Here is a 19,010-nt window from a genome sequence, read left to right as displayed (position 1 = left end):
AGAAACAAAGTAAATTCTATCAGCGATGACAAATGGTTAAGTGCAAGAAGCAAGATTTATGTAGAGCTTTATGCAGCAGGAAATTGGCATCTTTAGCCAAAAATGGGCATTAAGGAGGAGATTTTGTGCATGTTTATCTGTTTTTTGACATCATGTGAATCTCACTTCAAAGTTGATTATTTTAGCCTTGCTCGCCAATTATATATAGAAGGTTTACCTGGAATTTATATTACCTGTCAGCTGGGGCTTAGGGATAATACTTTCATTTGAGACAAATTGCCTAATAGATTGCAATAATATGTTACCACCTTCTTTATAGTAATGAGATGTTGGTCAAATGTTTAATGTATTGTTATGTGATTACTTTTTGCTGAGTTTTTGTAAAGCTAGTCAGCCCATTGCTTGTTTTATTATCGCTGTTACTTGCTGAGCTTGATGCTTCTCTGACTGCATTTCTTCACTGTAACATGTCAGATTGAGATAAAGGAATTAGATGAGTTTGCTCAAGCTGCTTTTCATGGCTATAAATCGCTGAACCGCATTCAGAGTCGGATATTTCAAACTGTTTATTACACAAATGAGAACATTCTAGTGAGTCATCAGCACTGTAGTTACATATTAAACAATAGTGGTATGAGGGATTTAACCAATCTGATTTTCATGCATTTACAGGTTTGTGCTCCAACTGGAGCTGGCAAAACAAATATAGCTATGATTTCTATTCTACATGAGGTGTGCAATCTCTGGGTGTACCAGAAACTTTCTGTCTTTATTTGTGATCTGAATTTCTCTTCTCTTCTTTTCTTTATTTATTTTTGTTTGATTTCGGATGGAAGACTCTTTATTGTCTTTGTTGTATGGTTTCTTACTGGGTTTTGTGTTTACATTCAGTTATGTGGAGTCGTTGTCTTTGCATATGTATAGGCAGAAATGAAGTTCCATTTTTTCTTTAGTTATCTAAATCTACTAACTAAAACAAGGGAAGTTTTTGGTTATTTTATTCTACTGGTGTGGTGATTGATATTTAGATCATTTGCTCTATTGTGGTACTGTAACATGTGATATTTTCAGTCTTAGAAATAACCGTATGTAGCCTTCCGAAAAAATGAGAGGCTATATGCTGCAGGGACAGGAGTCCAATGTTGTATTGTGAGCTCTTTTGCCTGATTTCATTTGGATATATAAAATTATATTGGCTTTAGGTTTGTGGAACTTTTAAACTAAAATCTCTCTCTCTCTCTCTGTCTGCCTTTATTTTTTTCAAAAATTTTATAAGGAAACTTTTCAGCTGAAATAAAAATGAGGAATTTGATATCATATCCAATCAATAGTGGCTCTGCAATCATGGATATTGAAGTTTCGTTTTAGGTGTAGGTGTTGAGATCGCTAGCTTTGTATTTGATCACATTAAGTTATAGAATTTATCTTTATGATATTGTAGCATATGATGTATGTGAGAAATTTATGAGGTCAACGAAAGATGTTCTTTTGCAGATAGGACAGCACTTTAGGGATGGATACTTACATAAAGATGAATTTAAGATAGTTTATGTTGCCCCTATGAAGGTAAAACCCAGTCGTACCGTACTTTGGATCCTTTTTATGTATATGGGATTCTGGGTAGATAATAATTCCTTATTCTATGCGTTGATTTCCTAGGCATTAGCTGCAGAGGTCACAAGAACATTCAGCAGTCGTTTGTCCCCACTAAATATGATTGTGAGAGAGCTTACTGGAGACATGCAACTTTCTAGGAATGAACTTGAAGAAACTCAGGTTGCTTGTCAAATTAAGTATGTTTTGTCTTGTTGTGACTATCTGTAGTATTAATGCTTCACCTCAACTTTCTACATGTACATTTTGTGAATCAGATGATAGTGACAACACCTGAGAAATGGGATGTTATTACTCGCAAGAGCAGTGACATGTCCCTCTCAATGCTGGTGAAGCTCTTAATTATTGATGAAGTGCATCTTTTAAACGATGACAGAGGCCCTGTTATAGAGGCACTTGTTGCTCGGACCCTGCGTCAGGTATATAATTTAATTTATCTCTGATTACTTTATTTAATGGTTGTCGGTTGTTTGATCTAAGCTGGAACCATTGTAACTTATGGCTGTGATGTTGACTGCCAAATTTGTTCTTGCTTTTACTCCCAGATTTTGATGACTATTTGACATTTGAAGCCAAGAATCCACATGGCTTTATTTAACCATTTCTCCTTTCTGCCAGCTTAGAGAATTCAGATATTTTAGATATGTAGCTTGGCTATTCTGAGCATTATTTTGTTGTTTTCACTTCATTGGGAGTGTTTATATAATTCTGTTCTTGTTTTTGGTTGGTAAGGTATGAGAAATTTAGATTATTGATGATATGAAAGTTTAAGGTACAGTAGTGTATGATGTATACATACATACATACTAAAGAGAAAATACCTTTTATTTCTCAGCTTATTTTATTTACAGTAATACATGAGTATTATATAGATTAACTTAACTACTAACACGTAACTATTAATTAGTCTAACCACTATCTACTGACACTCAACCACTAATAGTAGTTAATTAACAACTGTTGACTAATTGAAGCTACATAACAACTGTTATATTTACAGTTCCCAACATAGCACTTTCCAGCACTCCCCCTCAAGCTCATGCAAAGATACTTTGCGTTCCAAGCTTGCTGATTAAATGCTGGAACATGGTAGTGGGTAGTCCTTTTGTAAGCACATCTGCTAGTTGACTCTTGGAAGGAACATATGGAATACAAATTTTCCCCGAGTCAAGTTTTTCTTTGATGAAGTGTATCAATTTCAACCTACTTAATCTAGTCATGTAGAAAGGGTTGTGAGCAATACTTATTGTGGCCTTATTGTCACAATAAAGCATCGTAGGACTTTCTGTCTTGATCTTCAAGTAAGATAGAATTGTCTTTAACCACGATAGCTTACATATACTCAATTTCAACCTACTTAATCCAGTCATGTTGAAAGGGTTATGGGCAATACTTATTGCGGCTTATTGTCACAATAAAGCATCGTAAGACTTTCTGTCTTGATCTTCGAGTCAGATAGAATTATCTTTAACCACGTTAGCTTGCATATACTGTGTGCCATGGTGCGAAACTCTAACTATGAACTAATGCAAGCCGCCACAAGTTGTTTTTGCTCCTCCAAGAAATTATGTTTCCTCCAATAAATTTACAATATCTGGTAGTTGATCTTCAGTCTATCTTAGATCCAGGCCAATCTGCATCTGTGTAAGCTTCTAGTTGAAGTTCTTCTCCCTTGTGAAATAGAAGCCTTTACCTGGTAATCCCTTCAAATGCCACAAAATCTTATAGATCGCTTCAAGGTGTGACTTTAGAGGAGCATGCATAAAGTAACTAATTATACTCACGGCATAAGCAATGTCTAGCCTTGTGTGAGATAGGTATGAGAAAAAATATTGGGAAGATATTTCTCATTCATAGGAGTTGCAATCTTTACATTATATACTAGTCTGACTAGGCTATATAATGAAGCTATAGGAAATTAAGAAAAAATAAGCTATACAAGGAAAGAATAAATATATGTACACAAAATTAGGCTATAATCTCTGACTTTCAACACTCCCCCTCAAGCTGGCTCGAAGATATCTGTCATTCCCAGCTTGGAATTAGTGATTGAAAAACTTGTTTTGATAATCCCTTGGTGAGAATATCAACTACTTGCTTTTGAGTAGTAACATATGGAATGCTTATTAGACCTCTCTCTAGCTTCTCTTTATAAAGTGCCTATTAATCTCAATATGTTTTGTCCTATCATGTTGGATTGGATTGGATTGGATTATGAGCAATGCTAATGCCAGCTTTATTATCACAATACAGTCTCATTGACCCAGCTTTCCACACCTTCAACTACATTAAAAACATTCTTAGCCACATAAGCTCGCAAATCCTCAATGTCATTGCTCTAAACTCAGCTTCAGCACTTGATCTTGCAACCACTGGTTGTTTCTTACTTCTCCAAGTAACTAGATTTCCCCCAACAAATGTACAATAACCCAATGCTGACTTTCTGTCAACAAAGGATCCAACCAAATCTGCATCTGCATATGCCTCAACCCTTAGGTGATTATTCTTAGAAAATAAAATGCCTTTTCTTGGAGATGGCTTCAAATATTTCAGTATCCTAAACACAACTTCCATGTTCTCTATATTAGAAAAATGCATAAATTGGCGCACAACACCTGCTGCAAATGTAATGTCTGGATTAGTATGACACAAATAGATTAACTTTTCAACTAACCTTTGGTATTGTTCCTTATTAACCAAATTGCTTTTAGTAGTTGCCCCAAGTCTATGATTGGATTCTATAGGAACATCGCTAGGTTTGCATCCTAACATCCCAGTTTCTTCCAAGAGATCCAAAATATATTTCCTTTGTGACAAAAATATCCCTTTTTGAGACCTAGCCACTTCAATTTCGAGGAACTATTTCAGAGAACCTAGGTCTTTAGTTTCAAACTCTTTGGTTGACAACATCTTGAGTCTTTCAATTTTATCTCTGTCATTTCTAGTCAAGATGATATCATCCACATACACGATAAGGACAGTGAACTTATCTTCTTTACCATGCTTAAGAAACATGGTATGATCACTATGGCTTTGTTGATATCCACATTTGAGAATAAATCTTCCAAATCTGTCAAACCAGGCTCTTGGTGATTGCTCGAGCCCATATAAGGACTTTTTTAGCTTGCAAACTTTTCTTCTTCCAAACATAATACCTCTTCTAAATCTCTATGGAGAAATGCATTCTTCACACCTAGCTGTTTAGTGGCGATTCTAAATTTGCAGCAAGTGACAGTATGTCCTGAATAGAGTTCATTTTTGCAACACGGGCAAATGTCTCTTGGTAATCAATTCCATATGTCTGAGTATACACGAGCAAATGTCTCTTGGTAATCAATTCCATATGTCTGAGTATATCCCTTAGCCACCAGCCTAGCCTTGAATCTTTCAATTGATCCATCAGCCTTATGCTTAACCGTAAATACTGATTTACAACCCACGGTTTTCTTTCCAAAAGGCAAGTCTGCAAGAGCCCAAGTTCTATTTTTATATAATGCTCTCAGTTCTTCATGAATCGCTTCTCTCCACTTTGGATTTGCAAGAGCATCCTGTACTGTTCTAGGAATAGTTACATATGATAGATTAATAGCAAAAGCTTTAAACAATGGTGACAATCTATGATAATAGGCAAACTTAGAAATAGGATGTTTAGTACCAGTTCTAACACCTTTTCTATGAGCAATAGGCAAATTTAAATCTAAATCAAGTGATGGAAGAGAATTTAAATTCAAACTCAGATTGAACAGTACCTGTGTCTTCCAACAACTCTATGTTCGGTTTAGAATTTTGGCAGTCAGGAGATGTACAAACTGTTTTATTTCGTTGAGAATACACCTTTAGCTTTTGAGCATCCTCTTGATTTTGTGAGGTGGATGGTTGAATTTGTGAAGACACTTGCTGGTCATCACTTGGGTCAGGCTGTTTCTGTGGGAAAGAACAATATTGTTCTTGCTGGTTGTTATTGAAAGGTGGCAGATTTTGTGGAGAGCAAACTATCAAAGGAGGAGTTGAATTTTTGATATTATCTTTGAAATATAGCTCATCTGGGTGTGTGGATTTTGGAAAAATTTTAAAAAGCTGATCTTTAATATTATATTCCTCCCCCTGCAGAGAGGTTTTGGAGAAATAAGGCTTGGTTTAAAAAAAAGTCACATCCATGGTTACAAAATATTTCTTAGTTGGAAGATGAAAACACTTGTACTCTTTTTGTGTAGGAGAATAACCCACAAACACACACTTAAGAGACCTAGGATCAAGCTTACTTTTGTTATGATTCTTATCATGAACAAAAGCAACACACCCAAAAACCTTAGGAGGAAGAGAAGTAAAGGACTGAGACATGGGATAAAGTTGCTGAAGAAGTTTGATTGGAGTTTTAAACTTCAAAGCACTAGTAGGCAATCTATTTATGAGATAATAGGCAGTTAAAATTGCTTCACCCCAAAAATAATTTGATACCCCCATAGTAAACATCAAAGATCGAGCAACTTCTAGTAAATGTTTATTTTTTCTTTTTGCAACTCTATTTTGTTGGGCAGTATCAACACAAGAGGATTGATGAATAATTCCATTCTTAGTTAAATAATTTCCCAACATAGAAGAAAATTTTTTTTTGCCATTGTCAGTTTGAAACACTTGAATTTTTACTTGAAATTGGGTTTGAACCACTTTATAGAAGATTTAAAAAATTTTAGAATCTTCAGATTTTTCTTTTAATAAATATACCCAACAAACTGAGTGTGATCAGCAATAAAAGTGACAAACCACTTGGCTCCAAAATTATTGGGAAAACAGAGGGGACCCTATACATAACTATGTATAAGAGAGAAGGGTTAGGAAACTTTATAAGTTTGGGCAGGAAAATGAGTACGATGATGCTTGGACAATTCACACAATTCACATTTAAAATTAATGTCACTTTTATTCTTAAACAATGTCGGGAACAACATCTTTAAATATGAAAAATTTGGATGTCCTAATCTGAGATGCACCAAATTAATTTCATTCTCACTAGGCACTTGAGAAACAATTTTGTCAACTAGTCTTCTTTCTTGTACACAAGTCCTGAAATTCATAAATTGAAGGAGAAAATTTAGCCATTCAGTTCAAGTCTTTTGTAAGTTTACTGACAGACAAAAGATTACAAGACAGATTAGGGACATGCAACACTGATTTTAAGATCAGTTTTTTAGAAATTGAAATTGAACCTTTTCCTGCGATTGAAAAAAGAGACCCATCAACAATTTTCACCTTTTGTTAACCAAAAAGAAGTTTTTAAGTAGAGAATAATTTGGACAAACCAGTCATATGATCAGTTGTGATGAAGAGTAGGAATTCATATTATACTAGGATTAGTTTCCTTATTAACTAAAGTTTAAGACTTTTAAATTCCTTTCTAATTTAGAATTTTGTTTCCCTTTCAATTTAGGATTTTGTTTTACTTCATGAATTAGGATAATTACTACTACTATAAATAGCTCCCTCTTGTAGCCTTTGAGGGCAGAGAATTTTGAGTTTAATAATATTTCAATTTTCAAATCTCTTTGTGAGTATTTGAACAGTTAATTCTCGGTATTCTGCGGCATCAACGAGTCTTAACCCCTAAATTCGCGGTATTCTTTTGAATCAACGTGAATTTAATTGTTCTTTTGTTCCGGTATTCTCTAGAATCAACCGAATATTTTGAACATTAAACTTACGCTGCATCAAGTTGCCCCTGAATCAATGATCTAAGGGCAAGAAGTATTTGAGAAGATGCTGAAAGCATTTAGAAAATTACCTGTTTGGGCTAGATTAGCAGAAGGTGTTTGACTCATGAACCTGACAAGTTGCTCAAGTTGTTCCTCAGCGAACATATTTGATCCTTGATTCCCTGAGTTTGCATTGGCATTATCAGTTGCAGCTTGAAAGCCTTTTGAATTTTGTCCAAAAGACTTGGTACCCGTCCCTGAGTTTTGTGGCCTTCCATGCAGCTTCCAACAAAACTCTTTGGTATGTCTCGGCTTATGGCAATAATCACACCAAAGTTTATCCTTGTCATTTTTCTTCTTGCTCATATATTTTTGTTCACTTACCAATGCTGAATCAATAGCACAAGTAATCAAGGCAGAATTATCAGTATTAGAACTGTTCATCATTACCTTTCTTCTACTTTCTTCCCTTCTCACATATGCATAGACTTCCCTAATTGCGGGAAGAGGTTCTTTGTTTAGTACTCGTCCTCTAACTTCATCTAAATTTGGATTCAAACCAGCCAAAAATTCAAACACCCTCTCCTTCTCTTGTAATCTCTTAAATCTTTTACTGTCATCTCCACACTTCCATTCTCCATCATAGTACAAATCCAATTCTTGCCATAAGCTATTCATGATATTGTAATATGCAGCCACAATGTCACTTCCTTTTTTGGTTTCATGAATAAGACACTTAAATTCATACAAGTGTGCAGTATTTTCAAGATAAGAATATGTCTCTGTGGCTGCATCCCATAAATTTCGTGCTGACGGTAAGAAAAGAAACACTTGACTAATGTGAGGATTCATTGAATTAATAAGCCATGACATTACCATAGAGTTCTGTTCATCCCAGATTTTATACGAAGGGTTGTCAGCCTCTGGTATGTCTATTGACCCATCAAGATAGCCCATTTTACATTTTCCCTTCACATACAACTTCATAGACTGTGACCACTGTAGAAAATTTTGGCCATTCAATTTGTGAGTTGTAATATGCAATGACGGATTTTCAACAGAACTATTGGCTTGAACATGTTTAACGTTGATGCTAGAGCTGAATTTGCTCCCATCTGACATTTTAAATCAGAATTTTAAAATCACATAACAAGATAAAACCCTAAAGGTATTGGCGGCTGAAAATTTGTTGACAAAAAAAACTTGTGTAGAAACCCTAACTTGGGCTCTGATACCATGAAAAAAAATATTGGGAAGATATTTCTCATTCATAGAAGTTGCAATTTTTACATTATATACTAGTCTGACTAGGCTATATAAGGAATCTATAGGAAATTAACAAAAAATAAGCTATACGAGGAAAGAATAAATATATGTACGCAAAATTAGGCTATAATCTGTGACTTTCAACAAGGTAGATAAGTTTGCCCACGATTCTTTGATATTATTCTCTGCCCATAGGTTCTTCTCTTTCTATTAGTTCTCCAAGTCCATGATTTGCATTAATTGGAGTATCAATTGGTCGACAACCAGTCAATCCGACTTCTTGTAGTAGATCTTGGGTATATTTCTATTGAGAGAGGTGGATTCCATGTTGTGACCTAGCTACCTTAATTCCCAAGAAATATCTCATGTTTTTGAGATATTTAATTTCAAATTGGTTTGCAAGATTGGCTTTTAAACGAGCTATTTCATCGTGATCATCATCTGTCACAATGATGTAGTCTACATGCACAATCAAGGCTGCAATTTCCTTTTTCATTGCATTCTTAATGAAAAGAGCGTGTCACCTTGACTTTGGAAATAGCCCCAATTTCTTATTGCTCTATTAAACCTCCAAAAACATGCTCATGGTGATTGCTTCAAACTATAAGAGGACCTTTCCAACTTTCATATTTTGTTTCTTCTCAAGTTCTCACGGTATCCTGTGGAATATCCATGTAGACTTCTTCTTCCAAGTCTCCTTGGAGAAATGCATTCTTCATATCCAATTGGTACAACGACCATTCCTTCATTGTTGCCAAGGACAACAAAATTCAGATTGTGTTAATATTTGCCACAGGTGTAGATGTCTCATAATAGTCTATTCCATAAGTTGCGTGTATCATTCGCACCCAGTCTTGCTTTGTATTCGTCCAATGACCTATTAGCCTTGTATCTTATAATGTAGATCCACTTGTAACCAATAATTTTCTTATCTTTGGGTAAGTCCACAATCTGCCATGTCTGGTTTTTCTCTAAGGCTTTTAGTTCGTCATTTAGTGCCTTTTTCCATGGCTTTTGAGGTTAAGGCCTCCTGAACAAATGTAAGAACTGTTTGGGACAACAGAGTTGTGAGAAAAGCATTATATTGTGGAGAAAAGTTTTGCAAAGACACAAAATGAGACATAGGGTGTTGGGTGCAACTCTGAACCCTTTTTTTTAAAGCAATAGGTAAATCAACATCATCTTGAGGAAGAGAATTAGGAATGAGAATTAAAGCATTGTTTTCATTACCTGATTCAAGGTTAACAATTGGAGTATGGGAAGCAGTGACAATCCTTTTCCTCTGGAATACGTTCGTAGAGTGGGTGTTTTCTGAGCCTCAATATCTATCTTTGCATCTGTTGTCAGTTAAGAGGGTATTTTAGGTGGAATAATACACTCAGGTTGGTTGGAGTGGTGGCAGTTAAGCTGAATTGTGGTCTCAAGTGGAACAGTAAAAGAAAGATCCTTTGTGGTAGGATCTCTAGTGGCTGTTACTTATGATTCCTCAGTGACTGACTCCACGCTTGGAGGGTCCTTTGTGGTAGTATCCTTAATGACTTTTACTTTTAATTCTCCAATAGCTGACTCCATGTTTGCTTTGTTACTTGGCTGCACAATGTCCTTCACATTCCAATCCCACCTATCTTCCTCTTTTGTTAAGTCACTCCCCCTAAAGATAGGTCTTACTAAAGTAATATTGACTTTCCACAAAGGTTACATCCATAGTAACGTATGTCTTCTTTGTAGGAGGATGATAACATTTGTACCCCCTTTTTTTGTTGGAGAGTAGCCTAGGAAAACACACTTCACAGATCCAGGATCAAGTTTACTCCGTAAATGGGGTTGAACAAGAGCATATGACACACAACCAAATACCTTTAGTGGTAAAGATCCAATTCCCTGAAAGCTTGGAAACAATGTTAGAGTTTCTTCACAAGGCTTTGATTAACAAGAACTTTGGTTGGCATTCTGTTGATTAGGCAAGTTGTAGTAAGAGTGGCATCCCTCCAATAGCATTTCGATTCTCCAACTTGGAGCAAAAGGATCGAGCAATTTCAAGGAGATGTTTATTCTTTGTTTCAGCATCACCATTTTGTTGAGGTGTATCAATGTAAGTTGACCGATGTAGAATGCCCTTATCTGATAGGTATGTCTTGAGTTCTTGATTAAAGTATTCTTTTTCATTGGTAGATCGCAGAGTCTAGATATAGACCCTTAACTGATTCTTGATAAACTTATGGAATGAAGGAAAACTGGATGAAACCTCTGACTTATTTTTCATAAGTAGACCCATATGATCCTGGTACAGTCATCAATAAAGGTGAAACCACCGAAGGCTAGAAATATTGGTAAAACAGGATGGTCCCCATGCATCAGAATGAACTAGACTAAATGGTGTAGAAGTCTGACTCTCTTCTATTGGAAAAATAAAGCAATGATGTTTAGCAAACATACAAGATGCACAATGTGAACTGTTAGCATCTAATTTCTAAAATAACTTGGCAAACAATTTCTTTAAAAGGGTAAAAGGTGGGTAGCCTAGACAGTTATGCCAAAGATAAATCTGGTCAAAATTGTCTGGATGAGAGATTAGACATTGAGGCTCTTCTTCACCACTTCTCCTATTAGCATCCAAGTAGTAAAGTCCATCTCTTAGGTTACCAGCCCTAATCATCTTCCCTGATCGAACCTTAAAGCAACAACCAGATGGAATAAATTTAACTGAAAAAATTTAGGTCTTTTATGAGTTTTCCAATCGACAACAAATTATAATCCAAGTTTGATTGAAGTTTATGGTAGTTGAGATTTTGACAGTTCCCTGACCAGCAACCGAGGAAGAAGCCCCATCAGCTACACTTTAATTTTTAGTCTACCTGAACATGGTAAGTAATCAGAAAAGATATTAGACATGCTTGTCATATGATCAGAAGCACTTGAATCAATGATCCAGCACAAGAATCAGGTTATGGGAGCATTGAGGAGGCTTTTATACCTGCGAAAGCCGTGGAACAAGAACTTGTAATGGTGGGTTTAGGTTTGGTATTAAAGCAGCCAAGTTGGTTCAACAATTATCAGAGCTTGTCCATTGCTTCCATCAACAGTTGAGGCCTGATTTGGTCGGTCTGTCCAGTTAGGCTGAAATTATCTTTAGTTGCCAAGTTGCTTCACATTTTGTGGCTTCTCATGTAGCTCCCAACATGTAGCCCGTATGTGTCTCTGTTTATTGCAGTAGTCACACCAAAGCTTGTCCATTGAGTTAAGTAACCCAGACATTACCATGTAATGCTCAGTATCCCATGTCTCAAATTTGGGATCCTTCTCATGCGGTGGCATTTCACTCACATATTTAAACTTTTTCAGGGAGATTTTCGCAGACTGAAACTATTATATGAAGTTCATTCCATCAAGTTTGGAGGTGGTAATCTAGAGGGTGGGATTCTCAGAATGGATAAGGTTGAAAGAGGTGTTAGATTGGTCATTTCTGACATGATTTCAGAAAGAATTAGTTGGCAATGAAGGCCAAGAATAAAATGGCAATTGAGGTCGGAGAAGAAAATCGCTACGAAAGCTGTGAATAACACTAGGCAGAAAATCTAAAGCTCTGATACCATGAGAGAAAAGACCTTCTATTTCTTAGCTTATTTTATTTACAATAATTACATGCGTATGTATATAGATTAACTTAACTACTGACACCCAACTATTAATTAATCTAACCACTGTCTACTGACACCCAACCACTAATAACAGTTAATTAACAACTGTTGACTAATTGAAGCTAGATAACAACTATTATTTTTGTAACTCTGTACCTTTTTTTTTTTTCTTTTTTTGATAGGAAGCAAAGAAATGAGTCCACAAGGAAAGAACTCCCCAAAAGATCACTAAGAGTCTAATAGATCTATATAGTTGAGAGCTAATCAGATAACAATAGAAGTATAGGATCTAAAAGACAATGGAAGCTTTGCAACAAAAACATAACAAAAAACACAGAATTAAGCCAACACCCCTTCCCAGTTTAGACGAATGAAGAAGAAAGAAGAATCTTGAAATTACTTTGTAACCGAGGCCCAAAGAGAAGCTAATAACCGCACTCTTTCCCACAAATAGATGATATCTTCCTCTGAATCTTCAAAAATCCTTCTACTTCTTTCAATCCAAAACACCCAAAAGGTGGCTGTAACTGAACATTTCCGCAGCACTCTAGCTTTTTCATCTTTTCCAAAAGCACGAATAAACTCTGAAAGCATAGACATAGTAGAAGCTTGCATCACCCAAGAGATTTTAGCTGCCTGAAACAATCCTTTCCCCAGCTGGGCAGCATTGTGACAATGCAAAAACAAATGATCTGCACTTTCGCCATATTAGGATTCCGCCTTTGAATAATGTCACCAGTATCAAGTTTACCAAGAGCTAATGACCAAGCAAAAATTTGAACTTGGGACTTTAGCTTTCCAAATCATATGGGCAGGCTGAAAGTTCAAAAGAACTTGATCATCAATCAAGTTATTGAAAAAGGATTTGCAAGAAAAGATCCTTGAAGGACTTAACTGCCAAATTCTTCTATCCTGTACTCTTGATTGGTTTAATCTATATCTGATGGTGTCACTAATGCTTTGCATTTTTATGATGTTTCTTCTCACGGCTTCCATTTCATTTGGACAGGTGGAGTCAACACAGAGGATGATACGTATTGTGGGCCTGTCAGCCACTTTACCAAATTATTTGGAGGTTTCTGGCCATTTAGTTGAAATCAATTTTTTTTTTTTTGGTTCATTTGCTCTGATCGCTTTGATGTCACATTCACTTCCGTAGTTTTAATTATGTATCTTTTTACGATGTCTAGGTTGCGCAGTTTTTGAGAGTGAATCCAGAGATGGGCCTCTTCTTCTTTGATTCTAGTTATCGTCCCATTCCACTTGCACAACAGTATATTGGAATTAGTGAGCCGAATTTTGCAGCTCGAAATGAATTATTGAGTGAAATATGCTATAAGAAGGTTCTCCTTTAGAACTTAGCTTTCCTATATGCAATTGGAGGTTTTGATGGTAATTTATTGAGTTGATGATACTCTTTTGCTGCTAGGTTGTTGATTCATTAAGGCAAGGTCATCAAGCTATGGTATTTGTTCATTCACGGAAGGATACTGTAAAAACAGCTCAGAAACTGGTAATCTTTGTCAATTTGTTAATAGAGCTTTTATTGTGTGAACTGACATCAATGCACATACATGCTATTCATACATCCCTATATGTCATTTTTAACAGGTTGATCTTGCTCGAAGATATGAAGATCTCGAGGTCTTTAACAATGATACACATCCCCAGCTTTCCTTAATCAAGGTAAGAAACATAAATGCTTCACTGTTTTTGGGGTTCCATCATATTCACAGTTAACTTTTTGTCATGGATTTCCCATTCTATGCGTTTCAGAAGGACGTTATGAAGTCCAGAAATAAAGATCTTATTGAACTTTTTGGACTTGCTGTTGGTGTTCATCACGCTGGGATGTTACGTTCTGATAGAGGTCTGACTGAGCGTCTTTTTTCGGAAGGACTCTTGAAGGTATAGCTTCTTCAACTTATATATATGACTTTTATATATATAACTTATATATATATATAGAGAGAGAGAGAGAGAGAGAGAGAGAGAGAGAGAGAGTTATTTTGGATTTTGGCCAAAATAATTTGTAAGACGATGTTACTTGCTGTTTCAGGTGCTTGTCTGCACTGCCACATTGGCATGGGGTGTTAATCTGCCTGCTCATACTGTTGTCATTAAGGTCTGTGCATGTGTACTTTCTTGAGAAATTATATGCTTTATTGGAAAGAGAAAGTTGAAACCAGGTGCAAGGAACCTGGGATATATTATCCACGTGTATGAAGGACATCCGTTGATCTTATATGTTCATATTTTTGGCAGCTAAACCAAATGCGCCAGTTTGGCTTTGAAAGTTGGCCCAGCTGTTTTTTTTTTTTTAATAAATTTAATATTAGTTGAAAAGAATGTTATAAATCATATTATTTGATAAATTTTGATAATTATGTTTACAAACATCATCAACTTCTATCTTAAAGCTAGTGATTTACCAAACAGCGGACAATTGTAGGTTTTTTCCCACAGTAGCTCAATACTGAACAGACTCTTTAAGTATACAGCACTGCAATAGTAAACAGACTCTTCATTATATTGATATATCTTGATATTTTTATCCATCAAAGAGGAAGAGGGAAAGAACTTACTGTGGGTAAAATTTTACCTCGATTTTTCTGCTTTATGCTACTATACCTTTTTACTCTGTTTTCAAAATTAAGAAAGAGTTGAGTGTTGGTTTCTTAACTTCATTCTTCTAAAAATAAAACCAGTGCAAATGTAGAATCTCCTTGCGGTCAGCTTGTTTTGATGGCTTGACCCTTAATTTGCTCAACTAAGTGTTTGAAACCTGCACGTGAGAAACTTTTCTTACCAAAGTCAGAATTCTGAGTTTTTTATTAAGCAGATGTCTAGGGTATTAAGATTAAATGTAGATGACATTATATTGTTCTGGTAAAGATGATGATAGAATCTCGAAGTTATGTCTCTTGCAAGTCAATACTTTTCGTGGTTGGTATAAGACAATTCTAATCTTGATTTCATTGAATTTGGGATGGTCTGGAAAGTAACTGTTCCTCCTAAAGTCCAAATTTTTGCATGGACAGTAGCTCTTGGAATAATTAAGACTAGAGAGAAGATTGGAGGAGAAATCCTAAGATATGTCTTTCACCTTCCTGGGGTGTTATGTGCAGAAAGAATGAAGAAACCAGCAACCATCTTTTTCTTCATTGTGATGTTGCCTCCTCTATATGGGCTCGTTTATGTGCTGCAGCTAATATTTTTTGGCAGCTTCAGCCTCTTGTGAGGCTTTGTTGATGGGTAATATTTTTGCTTTCGGAGGAGGAATGAAAGATACAACTTTATGGAAATGTGTTGTCCTAGCTCTCTTTTGGGTGATTTGGCAAGAAAGAAATAGTCGTTTTTTTTAGGGTAAAGAGAGGAAGATATCAATGGGTTATATGAGACAAGATTTGATTATTTTCTTCAATCTGGTTGTCGACTTCCAAGGATTTTCCAGATTCCCCATTCTTTTAATTCAGTTTGATTGTGATGCAGTTTTTGGGTTAATTTTGTTGGTTTGGATTCTTATTCCCATATCTCCGGTTTCAAAGGTTCTTTTTTTTTGTGTATAGATTTTGGGGTTTTACACTGTAAGGAAGATTTTAGGTTGTGGACCTCCGGTTCACTTTTGTAATATTAATTCTCTTATATTATTCTATAAAAAGTATCTCTGTTTCCTCTCAAAAAAGAAAAAAAAAATTATATTGTTCTGAAAATTTTCTTGCTTGCGCTTGGTTTCTAGAAAGATGGTACATTTGACTGAATTTCAGTGGTAAGTTTCCAATAGCTTTCTTTGTATCATTAGTTTTTATCTGTTTTGTATCATCCTCCAGGGGACCCAATTATACGATCCAAAGGCTGGTGGGTGGCGAGACCTGGGAATGCTTGATGTTATGCAGGTTGGCCTAAATTCCCTTTCAAAAATACATACAAAAATAAGTTGATATTAGATTTTGACTTGCAGTGTATCTGTCTTCTATGGTCTTTTTGTACTGCTTTTTCAGATCTTTGGAAGGGCTGGGAGACCTCAGTTTGACAGAAGTGGTGAAGGCATCATAATCACCTCTCATGATAAATTGGCTTACTATCTCCGGTTGCTGACAAGTCAACTGCCAATAGAAAGTCAGGTAAGTACTTGGATGTTGATTGATTTCAGCATCTACAAAATTATGCTAAATGCATTGTTATCATTTTAGGCACACAAATATTTGTATATTTTAATATGGTTGATTGTTGCGAGTGCTGGTGAGATAACTTCAGGAAAAAGTAATTTTGATGTGTCGTATTAAGAACTTTCCCTTTGAATTCAAGAGACTGTTCTTGCATGTGACAAGCTCACTTACTGACAAAAAGAATGAAAAACTCGTGATGCTTTAGGTGCAGAAGTTTTGAATTGTACACTGTGATTTACTTACCTTTTGGGTTGTTGTCACCCCTTATCATCTTTTCAAAGAGTGCTCCTGGATGGCTTGCCTGTGTAGTGGAATTACTTACTTTGTCCTATCTATTATGCTTCCAAAATGATCATCTTGCTACTGCATATTTGTTCGCTGTTACAAATGGAAGTTCTCTGTTCTGGCGTTTGGTCAAATTTACTTACTAAGGAGTGTTTTCCAATGATTATGTTTAAGATCTTTAGTGCTCAAAAAAGTCTGGATAAGACATAACAAGATGCTGAAAATCAGGGACTGGCTTCGCTTTATATTTTTAGGTCATCAAATAAATATTTAAATCAAATTAAGAGGGCGAAAAAGTGGTTATCCCTTGGTTACAGAACTGACAAAAAGGGACAGAACCCTGCAAATTTATTCAGTATGAACAGAACATGATGGTGCTTTATTGTAAACTAATTTGTCATTTTGAATAGGATTAAAATGAAAAGGATTATATGTTTTTGTGAATATTATTGCATGAGATTTCTGCTGGACTTCTATTTGTTCCTTTTAACTTTTTACTTTTTACTTTTTTGCCTCTCTGGATAAATCCGAAGGATATTATGTTGAGTACTCTTCTCTGTTTGCTTACAATGTTTTCTTCATGCTTGCAGTTTATTAGTTCCTTGAAAGATAATCTAAATGCTGAGGTGGCATTGGGTACTGTGACCAATGTCAAGGAAGCTTGTGCATGGCTTGGTTATACCTATCTTTCTATCCGGATGAAATTAAATCCTTTGGCATATGGTATAGGATGGGACGAGGTATGGTCTATACATTTCTGTTTTCTGTAAATACGCGTCTGTTGATGTAACTGAAGTGGATTAACTGAGCTAGATAAGATAGATTTTTATCAGCTTTTCTTTTTTTCTTTTTTTTTGGGAGGGGGGGCCGATTAATTGGTTCACCTATGTGAAATTAGAATTTTGGTTCTGTTAATCTTAAATTATCCACTAAGGAGTCCAAAAGATAGCTTATCTCATCATTTATAAATGCTAAGGGGCAAGCCATCATGCGAGGCTCCTGTCTGGAAGAGGAAATTTATGCACTATTAGGTCTTCTAGATGTTTGGCCATGTGATTGAGGCATATAATTTCCTCTCAACACCAAAAGTTACAGAACTTGACAGAAGTGGAAGAAAATGTTCATGAGCAGGTCTAAAATGTGGGATGTCAGCAATAGGTTAGCTGGTAGAAATCGTTTCAACTGATGAAATAATGTTTCGTAACTTGCATGTGGTAGATTTACCAATTAACTGTCAAATGAAACAATTTTGTCACCATTTTTTTTTTTCATTTTTCTCTCTTTTCCAAGTGATGCATGAATGGAGACCATTCATATGGAGCCCCCTCCCCACCATTCAAGAGTTTCTACCAATTTACCTACTAACATCCACACTTATGTGGGGTTTAAGAGACAGAATTTGTGCATATTTGTATCTCATCAATTCTGCTGTTTGGTCTTACAAACTCTAGGAAAGATGAAAGATCTGAGGATCATACCAGTGACTGTTATATCAGGGGTGGGTGATAAGAAATTGCTCCTAAATATTAAAAAGAGGAGGCCATCAGTCTGGATGTGAGTTTTAAGAGTTGCAGTGCTCTTGATACACGTTACTTGCTAATTGAAAATTCTATTTTTCAAAACCTAGTTTGCATCCAATAATGATATATCTACAAGCATTGTACGGATTAAAATTGTACAAACTGGTGGGGACATTATATCATTGCCACTTGTCCTATACTGTATGTATCATTACTCTTCTGCATCTGACTGTTTGACCCCTAGTTTCAGTGTTAATAGATGAACTGATAACCATGCTTGAGCAAACTCTGGATTGTGAGCCATGGTGTAATGACTGTGAAAACTACATCTTATGGGGGTAGCCAAAACCACAGTATCTTTTTCCTTGGCAGCCAACCTTTGTCAGGGTAGAATTCAGACTAGTGGAATTTTTTAGATGTTTTGCATAGGAGGACTTCTTATTAGATTCAAAAGTTAGTACGGCAACTATATGCAGTTGCTGTTTTTACTTATGCTTTACGTACTTGAAAAGATATGTTGAATTTCAGAGTTTTTGAGGTAAATAGCTGCTGCTTGTGCATTATTGAGTCCTCGAATTAGATGTTGTAGAACTTATAAAAGAAGAACTGCTTTTATGACCTGGGTAATTGGTATGTCAGACCTCACTGATTATTGCAACGATCCTGCATCTCGTCTTCTGATTCCTGTTGTTCTCGTATGAAACACTCCTTTGGTGAGTCTGAGAACCATTAACATTAAGTGATATGATAGACTTCTTTTATTGAGTCCTTATGAGCCTTAACATCCAACTAAAATGCTGATTTTTATCTACTTAACATGAAACTGAA

General features: G+C 35.8%; 1 protein-coding gene across 3 annotated transcripts in view; it reads left to right on the top strand.

Moving 5' to 3' along the window:
* LOC18049027 (DExH-box ATP-dependent RNA helicase DExH14) overlaps positions 1-19,010 on the top strand; it is a 41,338-nt gene that overhangs the window by 8,636 nt on the left and 13,692 nt on the right. For all 3 annotated transcript variants that reach the window (XR_002906378.1, XR_002906377.1, XM_024187986.1), the window contains exons 8-21: positions 475-591; positions 673-732; positions 1,495-1,566; positions 1,660-1,776; positions 1,872-2,033; positions 13,218-13,283; positions 13,399-13,551; positions 13,638-13,721; positions 13,820-13,894; positions 13,985-14,116; positions 14,268-14,333; positions 16,039-16,104; positions 16,210-16,332; positions 17,253-17,402. Coding sequence is in view for 1 of the 3 variants with exons in the window: in XM_024187986.1 (XP_024043754.1) it covers positions 475-591; positions 673-732; positions 1,495-1,566; positions 1,660-1,776; positions 1,872-2,033; positions 13,218-13,283; positions 13,399-13,551; positions 13,638-13,721; positions 13,820-13,894; positions 13,985-14,116; positions 14,268-14,333; positions 16,039-16,104; positions 16,210-16,332; positions 17,253-17,402 (1,443 nt within the window). In the remaining 2 variants the exon portion in view is untranslated. The remainder of the gene's footprint in view (positions 1-474; positions 592-672; positions 733-1,494; positions 1,567-1,659; positions 1,777-1,871; positions 2,034-13,217; positions 13,284-13,398; positions 13,552-13,637; positions 13,722-13,819; positions 13,895-13,984; positions 14,117-14,267; positions 14,334-16,038; positions 16,105-16,209; positions 16,333-17,252; positions 17,403-19,010) is intronic.

Source organism: Citrus clementina, unplaced genomic scaffold, assembly GCF_000493195.1.
Source record: "Citrus clementina cultivar Clemenules unplaced genomic scaffold, Citrus_clementina_v1.0 scaffold_3, whole genome shotgun sequence".
Lineage (NCBI taxonomy): Eukaryota > Viridiplantae > Streptophyta > Magnoliopsida > Sapindales > Rutaceae > Citrus > Citrus x clementina.
This window is presented reverse-complemented; position numbering and strand designations above follow the sequence as displayed.